The 23,960-nt window shown below is 38.5% G+C and overlaps 1 protein-coding gene across 6 annotated transcripts in view; it reads left to right on the top strand.

The window, feature by feature from the left end:
• The window catches only part of LOC141428060 (diacylglycerol lipase-beta-like), a 101,072-nt gene extending 77,210 nt beyond the window's left edge, over positions 1-23,862 (top strand). For 2 of the 6 annotated variants that reach the window (XM_074087767.1, XM_074087768.1), the window contains exons 7-15: positions 1,856-1,979; positions 11,608-11,731; positions 12,634-12,759; positions 13,879-13,971; positions 15,264-15,418; positions 16,689-16,844; positions 19,037-19,149; positions 20,727-20,825; positions 21,651-23,862. In XM_074087767.1, the coding sequence (XP_073943868.1) occupies positions 1,856-1,979; positions 11,608-11,731; positions 12,634-12,759; positions 13,879-13,971; positions 15,264-15,418; positions 16,689-16,844; positions 19,037-19,149; positions 20,727-20,825; positions 21,651-21,825 (1,165 nt within the window). In that variant the 3' untranslated portion in view covers positions 21,826-23,862. The remainder of the gene's footprint in view (positions 1-1,855; positions 1,980-11,607; positions 11,732-12,633; positions 12,760-13,878; positions 13,972-15,263; positions 15,419-16,688; positions 16,845-19,036; positions 19,150-20,726; positions 20,826-21,650) is intronic. The other 4 variants (XM_074087769.1, XM_074087771.1, XM_074087773.1 and 1 more) reach the window with 4 other exon arrangements.
• The last annotated feature ends 98 nt before the right edge of the window (positions 23,863-23,960 follow it).

Genomic DNA, 23,960 nt, shown 5'->3' with positions numbered 1-23,960 from the left:
TAACTTATTAACCACTCAACCATGAAGACCGTCAAGAAACTCATCACAATTTGATTTAATATTTTATGCAACTATTTGATTGTCAGTCATACCTACCAACCTATTATCGTACGACGTACCTAACAAGATTTTCCCAAGAGGCGAGGTCGCAGTTAATATTCAACCTATATGCTTCGTACGTAGTTTACTTATCAAGCATTCTAGCAAAGCACATTATAGTCTACCATAAAACAAATTATTACAGTAATGTAAAGTCAATGAATAAAATTACACCATTATGAATTAACATCAGCGATAAACTTCACCAAAATCATAATAGATTTTGAGTGCCCTTATTAACATAATCTGGGCCTTATTACCGTTAATACTTATTCGATAGCTGATTTTCATTGGAATATTATTAATTGCACATCAAATAAATAATTGCCTATCAATTTATTCTCATCATTTATATAACTAAATGTTTAACAAAACTGCAGATAATTCGAAAATATACAACTATATAGACTTTTATTTTCTTTAAAAACCGTTAATTTTTAAAGAATATAAAAGTTTATCACGTTTAATTATTGGGGTAGACACATTAACTTATATAAGTATTAAGAAGAGTTCCATGAGACCACATTTTTAATTTTCATTAATTGCCAGCTCAGCATTTATAAACGCTCTTAAGGGGTGCAAATATGAACTACTCTCTACGTATAAGAAACTCGCACATCGAAATTTTTCCCGAGAGACTGATGACGATAATAAGTACAGTCACCAGCACCAATATCTGACACAACAAGCGTGCATAAATATCTGATACGACTCAATTTCTAGGGCCGGAAGGACGTGTCAGAAATTTTTGCACGCTCAACTGTGGCAGATGTTAATGCTGGTGACTGTACGAAGATAAGTTGTTGGTGGTGGATGAGTACAGTCGAGAAATCTGAACTGCGTACCAAGGTGGGACCTCTCATAATTAATTTCGCTATGACTTCTATGGCAAATATATGGGTTGTCATATGACATCAGTAGCACAAAGGATCGACCTTGGTACGCGATCCAGTTTCTTTGGCTGCACCTACATACAAAATACAAGAGAGGCTGGTCCTTTTGGAGTTTTTTTTAGAGAGACACTTGTCCTACACTAAGTAAATGCTTTCTTGCTGATGGTAAAGCAGAAAAACATCTGAACGTGGCTTTTATTCCATCTTAAACTGTTGATTACTTAATTTATATTAAAATGTGACATACTGAGCGCGCTTTAGGCCGTGCGTAGCGGAAAAATCCAATAAAAATAAATGTTTTGAACATGAAACTACCGTGAGACTCACTCATATTAAATGATATTGTAACGGATAACTCACGTCTTAAATCGAGTTTAGCTCGTCATGTTTCGGGCTATTCGTAGCCCTTTTTCATAGGAGCACGCGACTCGGCGGCTGCCGCAACACGCGCACTACGCGCCACCGCTTTGCAGGGCTACTACGAAACTCGAAACTCGAAGTTCGTGTCGTGCGGTCCCTTGACGCTTATACTATTTAATACGAGAGCGAGAGGGTCATTTTACTGTCCCTGTCAAATATACCTCATTCTACTCTAGCTACCTCTACCTCTACTACGTACTCCGTAACTCCTATACTTCCACTGGGAAAAATCTGTCAAAATCTTGATTTTTTACGTCTATCTAATATCAATAACCATCTACAATGACCCCACGCTGTGTTCATTTGTTTCTGCCCCTTTCGGGTTCTGCTAACACTGGATATTCATAGATACCTACAAATTTGTACGGAACCCTCGGTGCGCGAGTCCGACTCACACTTGGCCAGTTTTTTTTTTAATTTACTACGTGTTTTACTTTTTCCAGTCCAAAAAACTCGATAGTGACGGACGACAACTGCTGCATGTGCCACTTCGCAGGCGTCAAGTACATGTCCAAGTTAGAAGCCGATGACATCATATTTGCGTCCTTCAACAATCACGTGTTTGAAGTGAGTACCTACTTGATTTGTATATTTAAAAAGTGCACTTCAGGACATACCCAACCATGAATGCTTATACTACAGTCAAGGTCATAAATACATGTACCTACGATGTACGAGTACAATGACTCTTTATTGAACATCATAAGATAGTAAACAATACAGAAAACATAGGTACCTACATAGAATTTTTCCATGGTAATCAACAGGTGGCCTTAACGCTTCTAGGTAATCTTTACGAAAGAAAAAAGTAAAGAATAGATTTTAACAGGTGTTGCAATTTACAGCTAATTAGAGCAACCAATACCATTGCATGATGCACGTTACTAAGAGCTCAAAAATATCTACCTATACACCTTTATGCCACTAACCATAAGGTCGATGTATACCATTACATACAGAGTATAGGTACTCGTAATAGACCAATTGCGTGGTTGCGTGACATAACCATTTTATCTCTTTGTTGAAATAGGCACAATTTTCTTATTTACAGATCAGTTAACAATTTTTATTATTTATATCGTTGAATTTTTATTAATGTATCACTTATTCAATTATTGCCAGCTAGCAGCGTACCTAAGATCTTTTCTCTATTTTTCATTACCTATCGTCAATCATCAGGGACAAAAATAAAATTTTACTTACCATTGAACATCTGAGGTGACCCCGGAGGTGCATACTTATTGCAGCGGATCGCCCTACCGATCCAAATGGTTATCTATGGGACCATACCTACCGCAAGAAATCAGCTGTCACATTATGAAATTGTAACAATGTAGGTATAATGTCTTAAACTTTCGTGATTTTAACTCATAGTCAAAATACCACGCACAGGACTTGTGACGTTTCGGCAACATTACAGTGGCCGTAGTCACGATTAGTAGAGTAGAGGTCTAACGTAGAGGTAAATATTACTCGTGTGTGTTAGCGTGATAAGTCCTGTGCGTGGTATTTTGACTGTAACAATGTACCTAATTGGTATTTTTTCTTCAAATAATCGTCACCATCTGGGCCTAGGCCCAGGGCCCAGGGCATCCTTCAGAATTATAAGATTGCCCCGTAGTTATCCCGCGGGGCCAGTGTGGATTGAGAGCTTCACAGACACCATCGAATTTTTTGCTGGTCTTTCAGAGGAAATACTGTGTGAAGTGGGAGTCCGGACTCGAACCCTCGCCACATTGCTTGAAAGTAGGGATGGCGATCTGAGATCGATTAATCGAAGGGTACCGAATCGATGTAGTGAATCGATATTTCGGGATTGAAGATCGCGAATATCGAATCGAAATTCGGTTCTAACTATTTTTTTTGTGTGCGGATTTCGATTACTATGGACATTTCTTCCATAATTGCATTTACATATTGAAAATACGAACTAGAAAAGCAAATCAAGAAAAGATCGAATTTAAGAGAATTTTTGGAACGATTTTTCAGGCCTCGATTCGGATTGATTTGAGAATCGATCTTTTCTGGAAAGAATCGCCATCCCTACTTGAAAGGCCGTAGGTCAAACAGCTATGCTACCACGACTTTTTAAAATAATAAACTATAGGTACATAAATATTGCGGGGGTCAAATTAACATACGGTTGTAAATTAAGTACCAAACTGACGTCACAGTCGTAAACAATTTGTTGTGATGGAAACCAACGAATCCGGTTTTTAAAAGGTAATACGACAAGTATTTTTTGAAACAAACGTGTTGTTGGAAGCGAATCTGTGACGAAGACGTGCTCCCAAAAAAATGTAGCTAAATACATACACGTGAATCTATCTAATTATCTGAATGGTCACTTTTGACATACCGGTATAACAGGGCTCGCTAACTTTACATGTGGCAAATTAACGGTATCAACATTTATATTGGTTGAAGATGTTTTCCACTTATTAATGGAGTGTGTAAGGACTCGAGCCAAGAGGAATATGTTTTACTCAATTTGGAATGTCAATATCTTAAATGTTGGTATTTTCCAAGCCATATTGTCGGAACCTTGGTCGCAGGCTGCTAGATTTGTATACGGATTTTTAGATAAGTGAGTAGACAGATTTGCGGTAGACATTTGTTTCGAGTTCTGTGTAAGAGAATCCGTGCGCAGGTTTGCCACCCTGTGGCAGGGAATCCGGTGGTATGGTTAGGAGGACATGCCATGTCCCTCTTGGCACGAGTCGTTACTCATTTAAATCGTATGGCTGTTGTGGTGTTTTTATAGTTAAGGCCTTTGGGAACTGATATGTTCATTATCTTTTGATCAAAGTTCCATAATAAATAAGATTAAAATATATATATATATATATATATATTATATATATATATATATATTAATTATATATATATTACGTAAAACAAAAAGAAAATAACAATGTTTTTTCCCAAAAGCAAATATAAAATATTCCTAATTTTATTTCTTTGATAATTTTATTCACCGACATCAGGATCAGTTGTAAAGTGATGGAAATTACTTTGCGAGGTCTAAAAACGTTCAAGGTAGACTAGAGACAACGGCCGATGGCAGAGAAGTATGTAGCAAATGTTTTTTTTTTTTTACTGGACGATGATCATGTTGGATTTCGATTTTTCCCACAATATTTGGTCAACTTTTTTTACGCGCAGTGTATGCCACCATCATAACATGCAACAACAGTCGTAAACAGCAAAGATGCTTTGATAAAAATAGAAGGAAGCCGTTAAGGAAAACTTCTCTGGCGTTACTCAGTTGTCCTCGAGTTGTTTCACTGGTAGATATGGATGGCCGGGAATCAATCTCACAAGATAAGATACCGGTTTGTTCTGAGTTTTTTTTACACAAGCCAAAGTGGCTTTTTGCTAAGAAAAAAGCACCTACGCGTTTAATAACTTTGACATTTCGGATCCTACTTAAACCCTCGCCACATTGCTTAATGTAGGTGGCGACAAATGATTAATCGAAGGGTACCGAATCGATGTAGTGAATCGATACGAGTTGAAGTTCACGAGTTGCGCATTGAGAATGTACCATCGCGAACCGGAATTGTTGTGCCATACATACTTGTAATAGGTAAATAATCACGGAACAGAAAAAACAATTGAACTGCCAAAAAAAAGAACTAATTCCGAAACCCGTGTCTTTTTCTGGCCTCGTGGTAAATTTAACATTACGATAATTAAGCAGAATAGAATAACACATCCAAATTACGAAAGTAGCCGTAGCTCTACAATCCGTGTTCGCACGTACTTTTTACATACGTCAACTTTAGGTCATAAATATTGCGGGGGTAAATTAAATACGGTTGTAAATTAAGTACCAAATGACGTCAGTCGTAAATATTTTTCTAATGGAAACAACGAATAACGGTTTTTAAAAGGTAATACGACAAGTATTTTTTGAAACAAACTGTTGATGGAACGAATAATGAACGAAGTCAGTTCCCAAAAAATTACTAAAAAACACGTGAATCTATCTATTTCTGATTGGTAAATTTTAACATACCGTATAAGAGGGCTGCTAACTTTCCAAACCAAATTACCGGTATCAACATGCCATTGGGTGAAATGTTTTCCACGGATTAATTGTGTAAGAACTCGAACCAATAACCAATATCTGTTACTAATTAATTCATCTTAAAATTGGTATTTTCAAATCTATTGCGGAACCTTGGTCCAGGCTGCTGAATATGGCTTTTTAATAATACCAACAGATTTAAGACATTGTTTCCAAATTGTGTAAGAGAATCCTGCTTGGTCGCCACCCTTACACACTCCATTGGTAGGTGGAAAACATGCTTCCCTCCACGATCGCACTCAACACAATTTGGCTGTCTCTGTTTTTATCTTAAATGCGCAAACTTATTTAAAACTTGACAAATCGAAAAAATAAAGATTAAAAATAACTTTATGCTCTGGAGATATTAACAGAATCAACCAAAACATGAGGAATAACAATGCATTGTCCCATAGCAAATATTGAACTGAGATTTCTTTGAAATGCTATTTCCGAGGTCATGACAGTTGTAAGTATGCGCAAAATTACTTTGCGAGGTCTAACAAACGTTCAAGGTTCCTAGACTAACAGCCGATGGCATAGAAGTACGATCAGCTTCCTCGTTGCCTACTGGCCAATGATCATGTTGGATTGAATTTTAAATATTTGCCAAATTTTGCGAATAAATGCACCTCAAAATTCTGTAAGTCGTAAAAGAAAAAGATTCTTTGATAAAAAAGAAGCTAGCCGTTAAGAAAACTTTTCTGTCGCCACTAAGTTCACTAGTTGTTACTGGTAGATATAATGGCCAAATCAACTCACAAGATAAGATACACAGTTTGCAGACATAATTGATAACACAAGCCAAATTGTGCTTTTTATTACAAAAAGGATCAAAAAATGCTACTCCTAACTTATCACCACACTTTGATCCATTAAATAAATACAACAAATTTAATTAATGTTTGTGACGCACAAATGACTCAGTGTAGGATATTTTTACGGGTATGCTAAACAAACGAGTGGAAGTTCACGAGTTGCGCATTGAGAATGTACCATCGCGAACCGGAATTGTTGTGCCATACATACTTGTAATAGGTAAATAATCACGGACTTTTTTCTGTTCTGTGGTAAATATTAACATTACGTAATTAAGCAGAATAGCATAACACAGCCAAATTACGAACAGTAGCAAGTAGCTCTACAATCCGTGTTCGCGACGTACCTCGTACATACGTCACTTTCAGTCAGAAAATAAATAATAGTTTAAGCGTGATATGATTAGAAGGGGTCTATATGTATTAATTCGCATAAATTACTTTTTCTAATTGAAATTGGCATAACGTTATTTCGCATAACATTGATTCGCATAACTGAATACGTATAATGCAAATGCGCATAATGTGGATTGGCATAACGGTAAGTTGGCATAAATTTAATGAGCATAACATTACTTTGCATAAGTATAAAAGAGTATAAACATAAAAAAAATATTTTAATGAATTTATAAATTTTATTAGTTAAACAATAAGTATATTATATAAAGTGTACATTATAAGTGAAAAATTATTACTAAAAGTAAAATGATTATTGTTTTATTTACTCAATTCAATTAGAAATGAGAAGTGAACTACTGTGAGAAAATATGTATTATTGGACTATTATAAAAAAATTGGTCAAGTGCGAGTGCGAGCGACTTGCGCTGCGCATGAAGGGTTCCGCACCTCCGTACAATGTTTTAAAAACAAATAGTTCAGTAATATTTTTTTGTAAAAACATCTAATACAATCTTTTTTGCTGGCGGTACTTTTTGCCCCTGGTTACCAAAGTAGGTAGTCGTCAAGACGAATCAAATGAGACCAAAATCGATGCGGTCGTGTCGTTTTATTATAGAGTACTTATAGCTAACATCTAACTTCATCATCAGATCAGCTCTACGTCATAATAATATTGCATTGTCATTGATTTATACATGCATGCAAAATTTCAGCTCAATCGGTTGAAGATACATATATCCACTTCTAAGTTGAAATATTAATTCCACGCGAACAAACAACTAGTTTATTACATTACAAGTTAATAAAAACATATCACCAAAATGTAAGCACTAGGTGCAAGTATTTTGAATAAAGAACAATTTAAAATTCTTATCCTCTTTGGCTGTCGCCCAGTCGGAGGCTGAATAGCGCTTTAGACTCTTGCCATGCGCCGCGGCGCCCGCGGCAGAAAAAAAAGTGGCTGAACGCGGTAATTCGCCCGACGGCGCGTACTTATTGTGAATTAGTGAATAAATCGTAACCTGATTTTAAATTTTGACCTTGTAAATAAATAGTGTTACCTGGTATGAATTATAACGGACATTTTTTAGTGTAAAAAACATTAAACACAGCGGCTGTGAGTGCTTTATTGAAGTTGGCTTTTGTGAAGTGTGTGTGTCGGAGGTTTGTGGATCATAAATTGTTATTTAATCTTAATGCTGCACAAAAAAATAAACCACGGTCTTAGAGACAATTATTATAATTATCGAAGGTTTTATGAAATAGCACTAATAAAATCGCAAATTTATAAGTAGTTAAACATTAAACATCATAGCGTCACTGGCGTTGCCCCTAGCAACTGAAGGCCTTCATCTTGGCAGCCTAGCAACCAAAAACCGCTGAATGAAACAGGTTTCTTGTATGACGACCCCCTTTAATTTTTAACTTTATTTTATTTTTAGTATTTGTTGTTGTAGCGGCCACTGTAATACATATTCTGTGAAAATTTTCAATTGCCTAGCTATTACGGCTCAAGAGATAGAGCCCTGTGACAGACGGACAGACAGACAGACAGACAGACAGTGGAGTCTCAGTCATAGGGTTCCGTTGGCACCCTTTGGGTACGGAACTCTAAAAAATACCTAACATCGAAGGCTAAGGCCTAGCTTTCTGAACCTAACCTAACCGAGTCAGTTTTGCCTTGAACAAGGAAATTTACTCACATGATAAAATTATGCGTAACTATCCATTTTATAACAGTTTAGGTTATAGATAATAATGATATGCATATTTCAATTATGCGGTTTCATTATTATGCTAAATAAGTGTTATGCTTCTTTACGAGTATAATTATGCAAGTTCGCTGTTATGCCAAATCTGTTATGCGAATTTATATTAGGACAATTAATGTTATGCGAAATAAGGGGCACCCAATTAGAAGCTTTCGTAAATCCAGATTTTGGGAAATAACAAGTGTATTTTTATTTTTTTACGCAGGAAGGCTTCTGTTATAAAGTAAAACAGTGTTTTTGTTACGTTATGCATGTCGGCGGCCGATCGTAAAATCCGCCAGATCACGAAATTCCTAGGCATATCGTGAAATGCCGTCATTTCATGAATTGGCTAAGGGACATCCGCCATATCGTTCAAAACTCACCGTTTAGCGATTTGCCTTGTGACGTTTAGGCAGATCATGAAATTCCTAGGCATATCATGAAACGCCGCCATTTCATGATTTGGCCAGTTTAGGCAGATCATGAAATTCCTAGGCATATCATGAAACGCCGCCATATCGGTTCTGGCACTTCGCCGGCCGCTGCCGCGGCACGCTCGCTTCGCTCGCTCGGCTCGTGCGTCGTGATCACAATTAATACTAACCACTCCTCGCTTCGCTCGTCGTACCTTAATTTTTCTATATAAATAAATAACAACTAGTATTTACTAGTACTTTATTTATCTACAAAATACTAACCTCTAAAATACGAGCAGACGTGCATGGTTTTTTCACATTGTGCACAGAATCCGTTTGATTCACATAAAAGAACGGAGCTGATGTTCAAAAGCTTCTTTAGCACTTCTATTTTGAATTCAATCCCTATTTTGCCGACATTTTTCAGGCGCTAAACAAACACGGCCGGTCAGCTGGTCACGGCCGCCATTGCATACGCAGCGCCACCAGTGGCCAACAAAAGTAACTATTTTACGATGTGCCCGGTATAGAGCTAGGAATATCGACGAATGCGTTGCTCTAATCGATCTGCCGTATTATTTCTCAGGCACATCGTGATATACCTGGCCAACGTTTAGGCATATCATGAAATGGCGGCGTTTCACGATATGCCTAGGAATTTCGTGATCTGGCTGATTTTACGATCGGCCGCCGACATGCATACTTACTGGGGTCGACATGTCGCCAACCCTATTTCCACGCGTCAAATTAATGAACCTTGGGCGTTAAAATGTTTAATAGTGACGCGTGTAGGTACTCCAGACAGTTTACTAACAAGTTCGGTAGTTAGGAATGTTATATTAATTGCCTATTGTAATTTATCAGCAATATAAATAACGAAGGACGGTAAGCTATTGGTATAAGAGCTTTAATTGTAATTACGGAGATTTGTTTAAGTCCTCGTACAACCGAAACAATGAACTACAATATTTTTACCTTGCTTCTCCGTTATTCAGCCACTGCTTTATTGTTCATTGATTTCGTGTTTCATTGACACGCCTGAATCAATCAATCGAAACAATTTCTTTTCTGTTTCTAGTTATTCATCGATAAATTTATCAATTTCTTCTTTCTTAATTTTTTGGCAAATTATGTTTTTCCAACAAATAACAGCCGCATACAGTTTTGTAGAAGGAGCAGTTCACTGGTTCCCAACCAGTGGTCCGCGGACCATCAGTGTTCCGCAAGAGCTAAAATTAAGTCCGCGAAAGATTTGAAACTGAACAAAAGCGCGGTGGCATGCCGCGAGATTAAAAAAAAACCTTTGCGATTTTGTGATTAAATACTGTACCTAACGTGTTTTAATGAAAATCTATTTTTATTAATTTGGTATTTAAGTACATTTTCTTCTTGATTTTACGGTTCGTGCTTATAATAGTGTGGTCCTATGTCAAAAAAAGGCTAGGAACAACTAGAAAGCTTAGAGACCCAGTCTTGCGTCTTCAGTGAACTAACCTGACCTCATAAAATTGACACCAGCCTAGTTTATTAACCCTCTCAGTACGACGAACATTATATAGCGTTATTGCAAAGTGGTGCGTGTTGAATAGGTTAACATAGAAATACTTTTAGCTGAGTCTTTGTACGTGTATGGCTACAAATAGTAACTTGGAGATTTGATACCTACTGTAAATAAAAATTGGTCAGTTGAGATAAGTGTGGAGGAACTTAGGATTCTGAAATAAAATTACTTACCTTAGCATTGAGGGCTTTTAAGCGTCATCATTTTAAGTTTAAGTTTAATATCCAATTAATCAAATCAATCAATTGGATAGGTCCAAAAGGCGTGAACAAAATTGTAACATTTCAGTACCTGCTACATGTACTTTATTTACTTTTACGATCCTCGGGTAATGGAAATGTACGGTCGCAGAATTTGATGGATGAGATGAGATGAGATGAGCCTGAATGATGCTTTCTAATTTAGCCTTTACAAGTAGATCTCATTATTCACCATCACATAGGTACGAGAAAACCGTACTTACCGTACTCACTTTGTTGCTTTACTAACTAACTAGTACCATCTTACCTTGGGGCCCATGCCCAAGTCGTCTTCGTGGCGGTCCTGAAATTCTGACTTTTTAGCTTACACGAATGAGTTTTTTTATTGTAAACGACATTTGTTTAACATTCCTACGGCGCGCCATATTCGTTGGTGCCTTAAGACCCCGGTATACCCTTCGACCATCTGTATATAGCAGCTTTGTCTGCGTCCCACAGGAACTTTGGACAGCTATACTTAATTCGAGATAATATCAACATTCTTCAACTTTTATTTTTCTGTAAGATTCAATACAATTCTAAATGGCATATTTCCCATATTAGTATGTATGGCATATATATATATTTTTTCGAACAAAGCAAGTAATACTACACGCTATGAACAGAAAAATCAATTGCCGCGCCGCTAGTTGATATACAACGTCTCTATCCTCTGCAAAAAGATGAATAGATCATGTTGATTAGGGTATCTATAATCTATGTAAAAAGTCTCATACCAATAGCCACAATATTAACGAACAAATGACTTCATATACCATTAGAACATTCCTGAGAAGGAACTCTATACTCGGGATTTCACTCATTGAATTGTCCAGAGAGTAAGAGACATGTTGTAGATACAGATGTTATACATAATAGGGCTTGTGACTATGAATATAAAATGTTATAAATAAGTAACTAAGGATTATGTTGCAGCTCCCATTCTGTGTGATCGCGGACCACGAGCGAGAGAGCGTCGTAGTGGCGGTGCGCGGTTCCATCTCACTGAGGGACATCTTCACGGACTTCACTGCCGGCTCTGAGCGGTTCGAAGCCGACGGTAAGCCAAATTCGAAAATCGAAGTTCGTATCGTACCGTCTCTCTCACTCTTGTATTAAATAATATAAGCGTCAGCGGGACGGCAAGATACGAAGTTGGAATTTTGCACTTGGTAGTAGGTACAGGGCCTGATTGTACTGTATTACGCGTCATGATCCTTTGCCCGCTGCCAATTGACCGTCCTCATAAGCTCTACTCTGTACGCACTATTGTGTAGCACGTAGAGGGCCGTGGGCCATTTGTGTACCTACCTACAATTTTATATAGTGAGTAATTTCTCTTCTTTATGACTCACAAAAGTCAAGTCCCATATAGGAAGTTTAATATACTTACATAAGAATTCTATAAGACCCTCCTCCTAAGGACATCAGATTCGCGAAGATCAACACTAATAAACATAACTTGAATAATTATCATTATGATTTAATATGCAAACTGCACTTACTCGTACAAGGTGCAGGTTACTGCAAGGTTATTTCCAGTTTTGTGATTGACAAATATTTCCATATATTGGAAACTTTAAAACAGCTCGTTTGTACACTACCTTCACCTTTACACATAAATCAAATGACAATTAAATTACAATCAACAGGAAGTGCAGTCAGCAAAAAACGTAGCATAGAAATGCTTTTATATCAGGAGCAGGGTATGTAAACTTTCAGTCTAAATGAACTATAGACAACTTTGCTCACCCGCAACCTTACGATATTGCGTCTATGCAACAAATGTATGTTCAAGTGGTTCATGCAGCTGTCTGCCTCCACGCTGTAGGAACACACACATCACACAAACCCAACTATCACCACCACCTGACGCGTTTCGAACTCAAACAGAGTTCATCATCAGAGCATTGTCCAAGATTGTCTAAAAACTTTCTCATATTCCATGACGTGTTGTCTCAGGTTTGCCGGAAGGTACGGCGGCCCACAAAGGCATGTCCATGGGAGCGGCCAAGATGCTGAAGCGGTTAATGCCGGTCCTGGAACGCGCTTTCCAGCAGTACCCGCACTACGACCTCGTACTCACAGGTATTATTAATTTAATTGTAGGGCACACACAGGCCTCCTCTCAGAATGAGAGGACTTGGGCCGTAGTTCCCACGCGGGCCCAGTGCGGATTATAAACTTCACACACACCATTGAATTGCTTTGCCGGTGTGTGCACGTTACCTCACGATGTTTTCCTTCACCGTACAGCTCGTGGTACATTTCGAATACTTATAATTTCGCACATAAATTTCGAAAAACTCAGGTGCGAGCCGGGTTTTGAACCCATCAGGTCCATCAGGACCGATTTCGATTATTTTTAAAGGTGAAAGCGAGTTTCCTTGCCGAGGTTCTTAGCTCATCATCATCATCATCATCTCAGCCGTAGGACGTCCACTGTTGGACATAGGCCTCCCCCACAGACCTCCAGTTGCTTCGGTTGGCAGCGGCCTGCATCCACCGTAAACCCGCGGCTTTAACCAGGTCATCCGTCCATCTTTTTGGTGGACGTCCTACGCTGCGCTTGCCGATCCGCGGCCTCCACTCGAGAACTTTTCGGCCCCAACGGCCATCCGCTCTCCGCTCTCGGTTCTTAGCTATGTTTCATTAAAATCGGTTTAGCCGTTTTTGCGATATTAAACTTTGCAATGACAATGTCGGGGGATCTTTTTCTAAGTCGGTGAGGTAGGTTATTCACTATCCATTGATTAAATTTATCTCAAGGATAAATGTGATGCGGTCTCTGTTTGTTTTGTTCGAATAGACGGAGACGGCATCACATTTTATCTGTCAGTTAAAATTAATCAATGGGTGGTGAAACAGCCCCTTAATATCAATAGGTTTTTTAACATAGACATAAATTCTATTTGTTTATTTAATCATATCATATTATTATGTGCCTAAAGGAAATCTCTGCAACTAGTATATTTACCTATTCGCTGATAAAGCCTATAAATCTGTCTCTGGTTAAAAAGGGGTATTTTTTATAGTTTTGGCAGGACGCAGGCGAAGTTTTGAGCAAAGCTATAGATATTTTTTTCTAAAAAACCTTTCATTGTCTTTGATCCTTTGTCGCCTTACCCACTTATTGGAACGTTTCAATTTGTATAGGCACTCAGGTACCTAAATACCTTGACCTAATTTCTAATGTTTTTTGCACAGGTCACAGTCTCGGCGCCGGAGTAGCGGTATTAGTAGCGTTAAAGTTAAGGCCGAGGTATCCACACCTTAAAGTATTCGCGTTTTCTACGCCTGGTAAGTTCGCACTTTCTCTTTCTTCTAAATCTTTAGGGCCTACGCTAGCTGACGCTTGCACGTAGCGGGTGGACGCCTATTGAAAAATAGTATGAGCAGCGCTAACTGCACGCGACGCGTTCGTGGGATTTTACCTTTAGGCTCTGGTTTCTCTGGCCCGTCACACGCGACCGGCGGCGTCTGGAATTAACGGTGCCTACCCGCCGCCGGTGACGTTTCAGAGAAACCACACTCAAAAATTCCCGAACAAAATATTCGAATGTCGTCGGTCACCGGTCGCCGGCGGCGGGTGGTCAGAGAAACCAGGGCCTTGCCCGCACCCGCAGGCGTGCGCCCGCTTCGTGCACCCGCGCCAACTAGCTAGCAATGCGCTTACACTCTTGGTCGAGGTCAGTGAGGTTCAGTAGTAAGCATCCATGCAACTATCTTGGATTTTCCCTAGCCTCAGCACAACCGTTTGAAGCATTAACTATCTATCTCACGAATATTTAGGCTAAGTTCAGATGAACGCGCGGCTGGCTCGGCGCACGGTTTGAGATTGTAACAAATCAATTTTGTTGTATACATGATGGTCACGCGCGGTCATGTATACAACAAAATTGATTTGTTACAATCTCAAACCGCGCGCCGAGCCAGCCGCGCGCCACCGCGCGTTCATCTGAACTTAGCCTTAACTTGGTATTGCATAATATAACACTAGTTCTTCGAGTGATTTTTTACCTGGGTCAGTTATCCTCATACCTACCTAACTCACGCTTCTCAATCTCTGGGTTATTTTTACGAAAAGGTTCACTCCACGTCACTGTTACTAAGTCCCTTTTTTAAACAAAATATGATAAATATTTCCCGCCATAACATAAGTTAACTAACCATAATTAATATACCTACTCTAAAACAAAACGTAAGTACTTAGATCAAACAAATTTCGTCAACATAATTATGGTTTAACGTTCAAAACGGATACACTGATTCGATGCCGCGCATGGAGGTATTTAACACGATAATTGTGATGAAGACGAGGGCAATTTTTTCCACGCCAGCTTTCCGATCGAGCTCGCTTTAGAAAGAACCACGAATTGGTTCGAATCATGTCAGGTACCTATATCTCGACTACGTAAATGACCCGTACTGTACCTATATCTATTTTATAGTGTTGCGCAAATTGTCATTTAGATGCGAGATCGATAATATTTTATTTGATACATACCCTACCCCATATCGATACTTTACCCAACTGCAATTTTTTCATCAAATACATATCTGAAGACTCATAAACCTTACTCTTCTTCCAGCGGGCTTAATAAGCCGGGAAGCAGCCCGGTTCACGGAGAGCTTCGTGATGACGGTGGGCGTGGGAGACGACCTGGTGATGCGGCTCAGCGTGCACAGCATAGAAAACCTTCGCACCAAGGTCATACAGACCATACATGCCACCAAGCTGCCGAAGGTGAGTGACCATAAGATTCAACTCGGCGGAAAAGAACCGAATGCATAAGCAATCAATTGATCGTAGGTATAGATAGTGCCACGGGAGTTGAAGTGAATGATTTACACACACAGCTACAAAAAGAACTGATTGCACAAAAGGAGAATGAATGAAATGAATGAGTGTCAAAACTCTGCTGTCTACACGACATGTTGTAGCTGTGTGTGTAATCATTCACTTCAACTCTCGTGGCACTACCAAAGAGCATATAACCACTACGTTTTAAGAGGCGGGACTCACAATCACAAGCTAAGCAACAAGGCTGACATGACACTCATGACAGTTGACTTGACAGATAAACTGTACCGACATTTTAGTTTAGTACTATGGTAATGGTTTGCCTTGCAAACTCCATACAAAAGTTTTTTTGTTCTGAGTTGCGCGAGACTGGCACTACCTATAACTTATTGTTTAGGAAATCTTACTTTCAGCCAAGTTTGGCAAATCGCAATCATTTTGGTAATTATAATAATGGTCTTTCCAAAAACGCCGGTAGACTCAAATAAACACGTAAACAACCCTTTGCGACCTATATATATGATTATCAAATTGATACCAATCGCAATCGCTGGTCTCAAACTAAGAAAAGTTTGTGCTACGTGTACCTACTGGGCAACGAATAAACATATGTAGGTACAGGACGATTCACAAGAGCTGGCACGAATGGATTGAATGAGTGAATGAAAGTATCTGTGTATTGCCTGTTTTAATATACTTAAATATGACAATGTCATGCATCTGTAATTTTCCTACAAGAATGTCTAAGTGCCTATCCTTTCGTTCAATCCATTCGTGCCAGCTCTGGTGAATCAACTTGTACTTTCGCGTATCGATAAATGGATAGTTAGCCTAGTTCAATATGTCAGGAACCTAAGTACAAACTTTCATATTTGTCATACAAGCATCTGCCCCTCCCAAGATCCTGACCTAGGACCTCTTGCTTCATAGTCAGCGTCTATAACCATCAGGGGCCTACCTATTCCATAATAAAGTACAAGCAAATAGTATTTGTGATTTTTCATACAAAATTGCTAGTAGGCACTATTTACTCGTATTTTGTTATGCGACTGGGTGGGAACGCGCGGAGCGGGAGAGTGACACTTGCTGTCAAGCGACCGATCAAGGGGTACCACGCGGGCGCCTCGGTAAAATATATAACTGTGTTTTACTACATAACTGCGAAAAAGAAAGACACCGCACGTCGAAATTTTAATCTCTTAACTTATTTCAGTATCGGATAATGTTGAATGGCTTCGGCTACGCGCTCTTCGGCGTGCCAGCGCGCGACCTGGAGTCCACGTGGCGGAGGCCCGAGGACCTAGAGGCGAATCAATCGGACGACTCCGCGGACGCGCTGCTCGTGCCCGGGGTGTCCACCGTGAGTGCTGTCAGTGAGCCCTTTATACAGGTCTACGCGCTTGTGTCACGTCACGGGTGCCGGCTTGGTTTTGTTTCGACGCTGTTTTGATTTGGTTCTCATTGGTGTTTTTAGTTTTAGATTCGAAATTTAAAAATAGTCGACGATGGAGGTTAAAGCTGCTTCAAAGTACGAGCAAAAATGTTAAAAAATAAGTAATTTATTTTTAATGCCAGGAATTTATTAGCGAACCCACTCGCGATGATTTTTTGGACGGACTAAATCAAAAATTAAATAAATTTCTTACATTAAATTTATGGGTGCAAATCCTCTCTAGTTCAGATTTTAGACTATAATACTTGTAATGTGAAAACCCGGCGCAAGGGCGGAATGTTTCTACTACATTGGTTTGACCAAAAAGCGTGAATGCATTCGGTTAAGATTGACTGACTTTTTTTACATAATGCAAGCAGGCAAGGCAAATTTACGTGTTTTGTCAAGTCTTAAGCTATTTAAGCGGTCACATTTTTGATCTTGAATTTCGAAATTGATTTTCGCTTTAAATCTTTATATAGGCGTATCAATTGGTAACACATAAATTTACCGTCTGCAAAATTGCGTCAATTCAAGCTGTTTTTGGTCAAAAAAATATTTAAAACTATGTTTTAGATTTCGTACGTCAAAAGAAAATAACGAAACAATTATAGGCTGAGTCTTTCCTGTCTGCTACAAGGTATTTTCGTAGGGACGAACAGAGAAATCAAGTTGAAGTGATCAGAAAATAGTTAGGTACATACACATACTTGACTTGAAGCTGCAAAGAAAACTAAGTTTTTAAGTTTACTTATATGAGCAAAATAAATCACATTTTGTAAGTGTATTTTCATACAAAAATCTTACATATCAAAATTAATAAGTACTTTGTTCCTGACATAGAATTCTGAAATAATTTATGGCCTCATAACACAAATAAATGAAAATTTCTGATTTCCATTTTGAATAAGACACACACACGGGACATTTTGTTTTTATTTTGAAAATAGGTTAAACATAACTTACCAAAAGACCTGAAAGCCCCATGGTACATTTTTAAGAAGAAACAAGTGCAACTCTTACTTGACAGGCGTTTTACAAAATATCTACAGCACTTACTGTAAAGGCAACTATTTCAGCTATTTATGTCACTTCACTCCACTTGTCGGTAACCCACATTTTGGGTCGCGTGTCGCACGCAGGTAAGTAACTGTATCTAACTGTCACGTGTGGTTGCACCTAATTAAGGGTGCAAATTACCTTTTAACCGCAGCTCGAGACCCAATGTTTCCGTTTAAAAGGTTAATTTAACACTCTGGTTACGGTACTAAACGATAGATGATAAAATCACTCATTTTTGTTGGCCATGTTGTTGATGTGATGCAAACTCTATGTTTTAGATCAGTTAGTCTTAATAGTTATAGTATAGTAACTGTTTATGTATTTCTAAAACTTTACTTATTAGTATCAAAAGTGAGGAGTTTTCTACAAATACTACAGGTCTCTCACACTGGGGATAATATTTTTTGTGGGGGCTATGTAACTTCATACTACAAAATCACCGAACTAAGCCAGCAAGATTAAACTTTCGGTCTTTCAACGGCTTAAGTTGCAAATTGCCTGGGATGATTGGACTTCGTTCAAAGAGGTGGATCTATTAATAGTAATCTATTGTGCGTTACATAGCGGAAACCATCTCATATTTGGATTTACCTTTGTAATTTAACAGTGTAACATAGGCTCCCTTTCTAATATGTGCCTCCCCATCCCTAAAATCACTGCGCCTTTGCCTATTGGAGTAAAATTAAGAGGAGCTGTTAATATCAGCCGCTAGCTCTGATGTAAGTGTGGTCGTAAAGTTTGTAAAGATAGTCCACTGTTTAAAAACCCCTGCCAAGAAACACACGAGGCTCATGGCCTAGGCCCCCGACATCACGGGAGCCCCGAAAATCCGATGTACAACTTATTCGAAACACACGAAAAAAAGCTGTTTTTTTTTGTTGTAAATGTCATTGACGCTTTTTAAATTTCAACGGGACCCCCGATTCGTCGGTCTCTTGTGCCCAAGGGCCCCGGCATGCTATAGGACTGCTCGGTTCCCTGATCTACAAGTTCTACAACAAGGGGATACAATCAAACAAAAGTACCTAGAAAAGGATGAATAGGGGACAATTATTGTCGCGTTGCAGGAGGCGGCGCTAGTGTCACGCAACGTGTTCGTGCGGCGTTTCTCAACGGCGCGCCTTTTCACGGCGGGCCGCATCCTACATATCGTACGGCGCAAGCGCATGGGCATCGAGAAGTAAGTACTTATAGGTCCGCAAACTCCTAAATATTTAAGCCTCATTTAAGCTTGAAACCCATTGCCAGCGGTGGCGGCGTAACATGAAAGAGTCCGCATGGAATACCGCGCGGGAAATAAATGTGGTACCTACGGTATTTTATGCAGACTCTTTCATGTTAGCTCGAATATTATCGCCGCTGTTAGTGGATTTCTAGCTTTAGACGGGGCAAGAAACATCATGCGAGCTGCGGAACATTGTGCTCGGCGTTCGTTCGCTTATAAATCTGTAGCAGCGTGGCCCCGCAATGTAACATAACTCGCACGATTTGTCGCACCGTGTAAATAAGGCTTTGTGTTTAGCTTTTGAAGCTTGGGGCCGCATAGAGTCAGCTATTTGACTCCGAGTTAACTGCTAATTCAGAGTTACAAATGTGGGTGGAGTTCAAAAAGTTGGATTGTTTTAAAGCACGTTTAGCCATGCAAACTGACTAACTAGAATAAATCCGTTGTGACACGACAATTACTCTTACAACTTTTGTGTATGGTTAATTATCTCTCCCACAACGAAACTTTTCGTACTAATTTTAATTAAGTCTCAGTGTTAAATTGTCCATCATTTTGAACTCTAGCAAACTGTCAAACTCAATCTAGATTTAGCAATTATTTTTTTAACTCTAGACTAGACCATGCTAGCGGTCTTTATACGTAAGTTTGCTCGCATACCGCCCAGTGCATCTCTTTCCTACTGAACCAGTAGATAAAAGACATATAATATAAATAAAATGGTGTGCGTGCTAAACCGTTTGCTCAGTTCAACAATTTATTGTTGCCTTAGGCAAATGTCACGAAACGTGACTGTGGTTTATTTTGTTGCTCAATGTGCCGTTTTCTGACTAAAGAGGCGTATTGAGCGACAATCGAGATAAATCGTCTACGTAGCCTACGCACGGTCATTTATGAGCCACCATGGAACCATTTCTCAGTATACGTCATAGTGACATCGCATTGATTAACAAGGAAAATCGTAATGACTTTTCCTTTGCAAAGGTTCCATGGTGACTCATGAGTCCTTGGTGTACATACTCGAATGAGAATAAACCATGCTCCGATTTTTTGACCTGTATCTATTAGCTGATATGATAATAATAAGTGATACCATAAAATAAAGCTACTAATACCGTAAAGAGCATAAACAGTAGTTTTCGTCGAGCATGTTATAATGACCAATCACTAAAATAATATACAATCAGTTTTCACGCATTGCACTGTAAAAAGCTTGTAAAATGCTACAAAATGTAAACTGTTAACAGCATAGTATTAATCTAACTTAATTAGAATTAAGTGTGGAAATGGAATGTTGTTTTAGTCACATGCAATAATGTTTCTAACGTTTCGTAGAGAATATTTTGTTTCATTTTTGATGCAATTGTTGCCATATAACATATAATGTAACATTTAAATGTAACATTTATTAATCAATAATTAAATAGATAATTACCGGAAATCATCCCATCTTTCTTGGTACCTTTTTTATAGAAATGTAAGTACTAATTCACCATACAAGCATTAACGCATTTAATAATGTTGTATAAAAGGTCGGAGGAGCCGGAGAATGTTTCAAACCAGGCAAATAAAACGAATTTTCTTATGCGCATGTCTTGTCAAAGCAATGTGGATGAGGATGACAACGACAGGTAATAAATAACAATAAACGTGATCTGGTTTTACGTGGGAATTAAGTTAATGCATGACGGACAATACGGATATATGGTGAAGAGATGAAAGTTGGAGCATTTCCATACTATTTGCTTCATTGATCATGTTACGAAATGTTGCAAAAAATACATTGATGAATAACTATGACAAAGTTAGTCATTTTCTATGTCCCACTGCTGGGTAAAGGCGTAAGTTAGTTAGTAAATGCATGTTATTATTATTAGTATCTCCCCTATTTGGTGACGGCTCGTCGGTGATTTGGAGTCGTTGAGAAAGAAGTGCATGTAAACATACTAAATAATAAATACTACAGAGAGCTTATGTGTAGTTATTCTAAGGGAGAGCGCTGGAGGTGGCTAAACACACAGACACACATTGCATTGTCCCAACTATGATACCCCACTTGAACCTTTTTCACATAAAACAAAGGTTAAAGTAAGTACTTCAGCTGTTTGAACTCTCGAGTCTCTTGAGTCTTGAGCATGGTCTTACAAGTTAATTTAAAAGATATTATTTTTATTTAAAAGATATTTGGTGGAAAGTAGTTTTGGCAAAGGAATTTTTAGCACTTAAAGAATCATAGTTATTCCACTATCATAAATTTTTGATCCATCTTCAACAATGTGATGCCGCCCCGCTATGCCAAAACTAGTACTTAATGCAAACTTAGAAAAAAATACAAGGGTATTTGAATGAATGTATATTTTTACATAGGTCGCGCTATTTAGCATAGCAGGGCAGACAGACATTCACAAAGTTCCTAAAGTATTTACCGAAGACTAATAGCACCGTTTATTGTGCAGGAAAGTGCGCACGCAAGAGCCAACGTACGAGTTGCGATGGGCGTGTCCTGAAGACTTCATGGAGCTACAAGTGATGCCGCGGATGTTGCTGGACCACTTGCCAGAGAACGTGCACCGCACCATACAAACAGTACTCGAGGAGAGACACACTTACCGCGTCACGCAACATCTTTAAAATACTCTTGAAAAATAAGTACAGCGGGGTGCCTTTCTAGTAGAGATGAACGACACGAAAACGTTTTCCATCAGAAGTGTGGAGTTCTAACTAGTACGGTAGTGAACGCAGCCACGTGATGCCGGCTGTGCAATGTCTTTGGTCAAAGTTCCCAGATTACCTGCTGTGTACAGTTCTGGTGGATAGCCATTCTTAATGTCACACGCCCATTGTTCGAATCGAAACCGTGGTGGTTCAAAGTGTTATTGCGTCAGGACAAGCACTTAATGTTAGGGAATCTGGGTCTGTGTCCTAGACCAGCATCTCGGCAGTTGCATCGGAAGTTTTAACTGTTTATACGTGCTACACAACGACAAAACTGTGCTAAGATGATTGAATGTGGTGCAAGCAAGGGTTAGTACCTATATTTAGTTGCACGGAACTGTTAGCGTGAGTGAAAGACGTGGTCGACGATAACGTTTGGGAAGATTATGTTGTGCACTATCCTATCCTCACCACGTCAGAAATTTAATCCTTGCCAGTGAGTAAAGGCATGTGTCAAATTTAAGAACAATGAAACCAGTCATAGGCGTAAGCCAAGATAACGAACATTTTACTTGCCCAGAACAAAGGTACAGTAATTTATTTTTTGACAAGTAGGTAAAGCTAAATAGTATGCAATCTTCGTGAACAATTAGGCGGCAATCTCTTTTTTTATATTTTATTTAATAAGATCAAATGATATTGTCAAATTGTAATTACGATTATGATAGTGAACACTGGATACTGTAATATGAATCTCATGGATAACTTTTTACGCTTCGTAAGCACTCCGTTTCTGAGCACGTTCATGACACGACAAACGCATTTCGTTCCTAAACCTGACTAAGAGAAAGTACATGACTCTTAAAATGATATGAACAATTTCTATGAAACTTTTGTATATATTTTTTCACAATTTACATTGACGAACAAGTGTCAAAATGTTTTGTAATTATAAAAAAGAGGTTAGGATAAGTAATGTGAGAAGACTGTGATGATGTTAGAATGAAAATACTGTTAAAATGTAGATAAGTTAAAGGGTTAGGTGTAGCTCGGATTGTTTGCACCGTAGGTTACGGAGGCGGCGCCCGAGGAGCGCCAGCCAATTAGGTGCATAACATATCAACGTTCAAAACGTTCACACTTCATCGGTCAGTTGGCCATCCTACTTTTCGGCACTTTCCTTCCATCAAACTACTTCGAACCAAAGACAGAAATCCACTGACTATTTGCAACTTCAGCCGACGCCACTTTAGTTGTTATGCAAGTACTGCTCAACCTAAGAAGCAATTTCTCTGTCAATGTGCTGTGTCAATACTCTAAAGGCAATATTGAATCAATTTGAATAAATACCTTAATTATTAAGTAAGACTTGCAAAGCTACCACTAAGTACAATAACTAGATGATAGATAACGCGTTACCGGAGTCAATTAATATATAAAATACTACATAATTGTGCATCGGTATAACATGTAGGTAAGTACACAGTGCTGAGAAGTTCAAAAAAATTCAATTAAACAACACAAACATGTTAAATCACTACCTAATTCATTATTTTAAACAAATCGTACGAGTGGTCAAGTCGCGTTTTGGATACCTATGTACTTAGATCCATTCTAGAACTTACTACTTACTATGTGAACACATAAAAAAATCAAACATCTACAGTCTCAAAAAACTCTCATAACCACGGGAACAAAATCTTGATATGAATACATTTACTACATAATATAGAGTTTATAAGCAATTTATATGTACATAAAATAGCATTTATCTAAAATTATAAAACATTCCAATTTGTATTGAATTTAGCCCTCAGTCCCTTGCCAATGTCGGTTGTGATTGAGAAGCGACAGAATGGATGTGGTGCCTTTTACTTAATTTCCTACTATGCTACATCAGAGTTACGAGAAACTAAAACGCTATAATGTGACGCTTTTGCAGGGTTACAACAAACTTACCATACATGTTTGGTACACCAAATTTACCATAATTTTATTTGTACTGTGTAATATTATAAATAAATCTCTAGCAAGCTCAAAGTAACTCAGATAGACAATTTATGTTTCATAAGTTTTTTTTGTGCCTATTTTTAATGTCCATTTACTTACAT

This window comes from Choristoneura fumiferana, chromosome 5 (genome assembly GCF_025370935.1).
Source record: "Choristoneura fumiferana chromosome 5, NRCan_CFum_1, whole genome shotgun sequence".
Classification (NCBI taxonomy): domain Eukaryota; kingdom Metazoa; phylum Arthropoda; class Insecta; order Lepidoptera; family Tortricidae; genus Choristoneura; species Choristoneura fumiferana.
The sequence above is the reverse complement of the archived record's forward strand: the minus strand, read 5'-3'. Positions and strand labels throughout refer to the sequence as shown.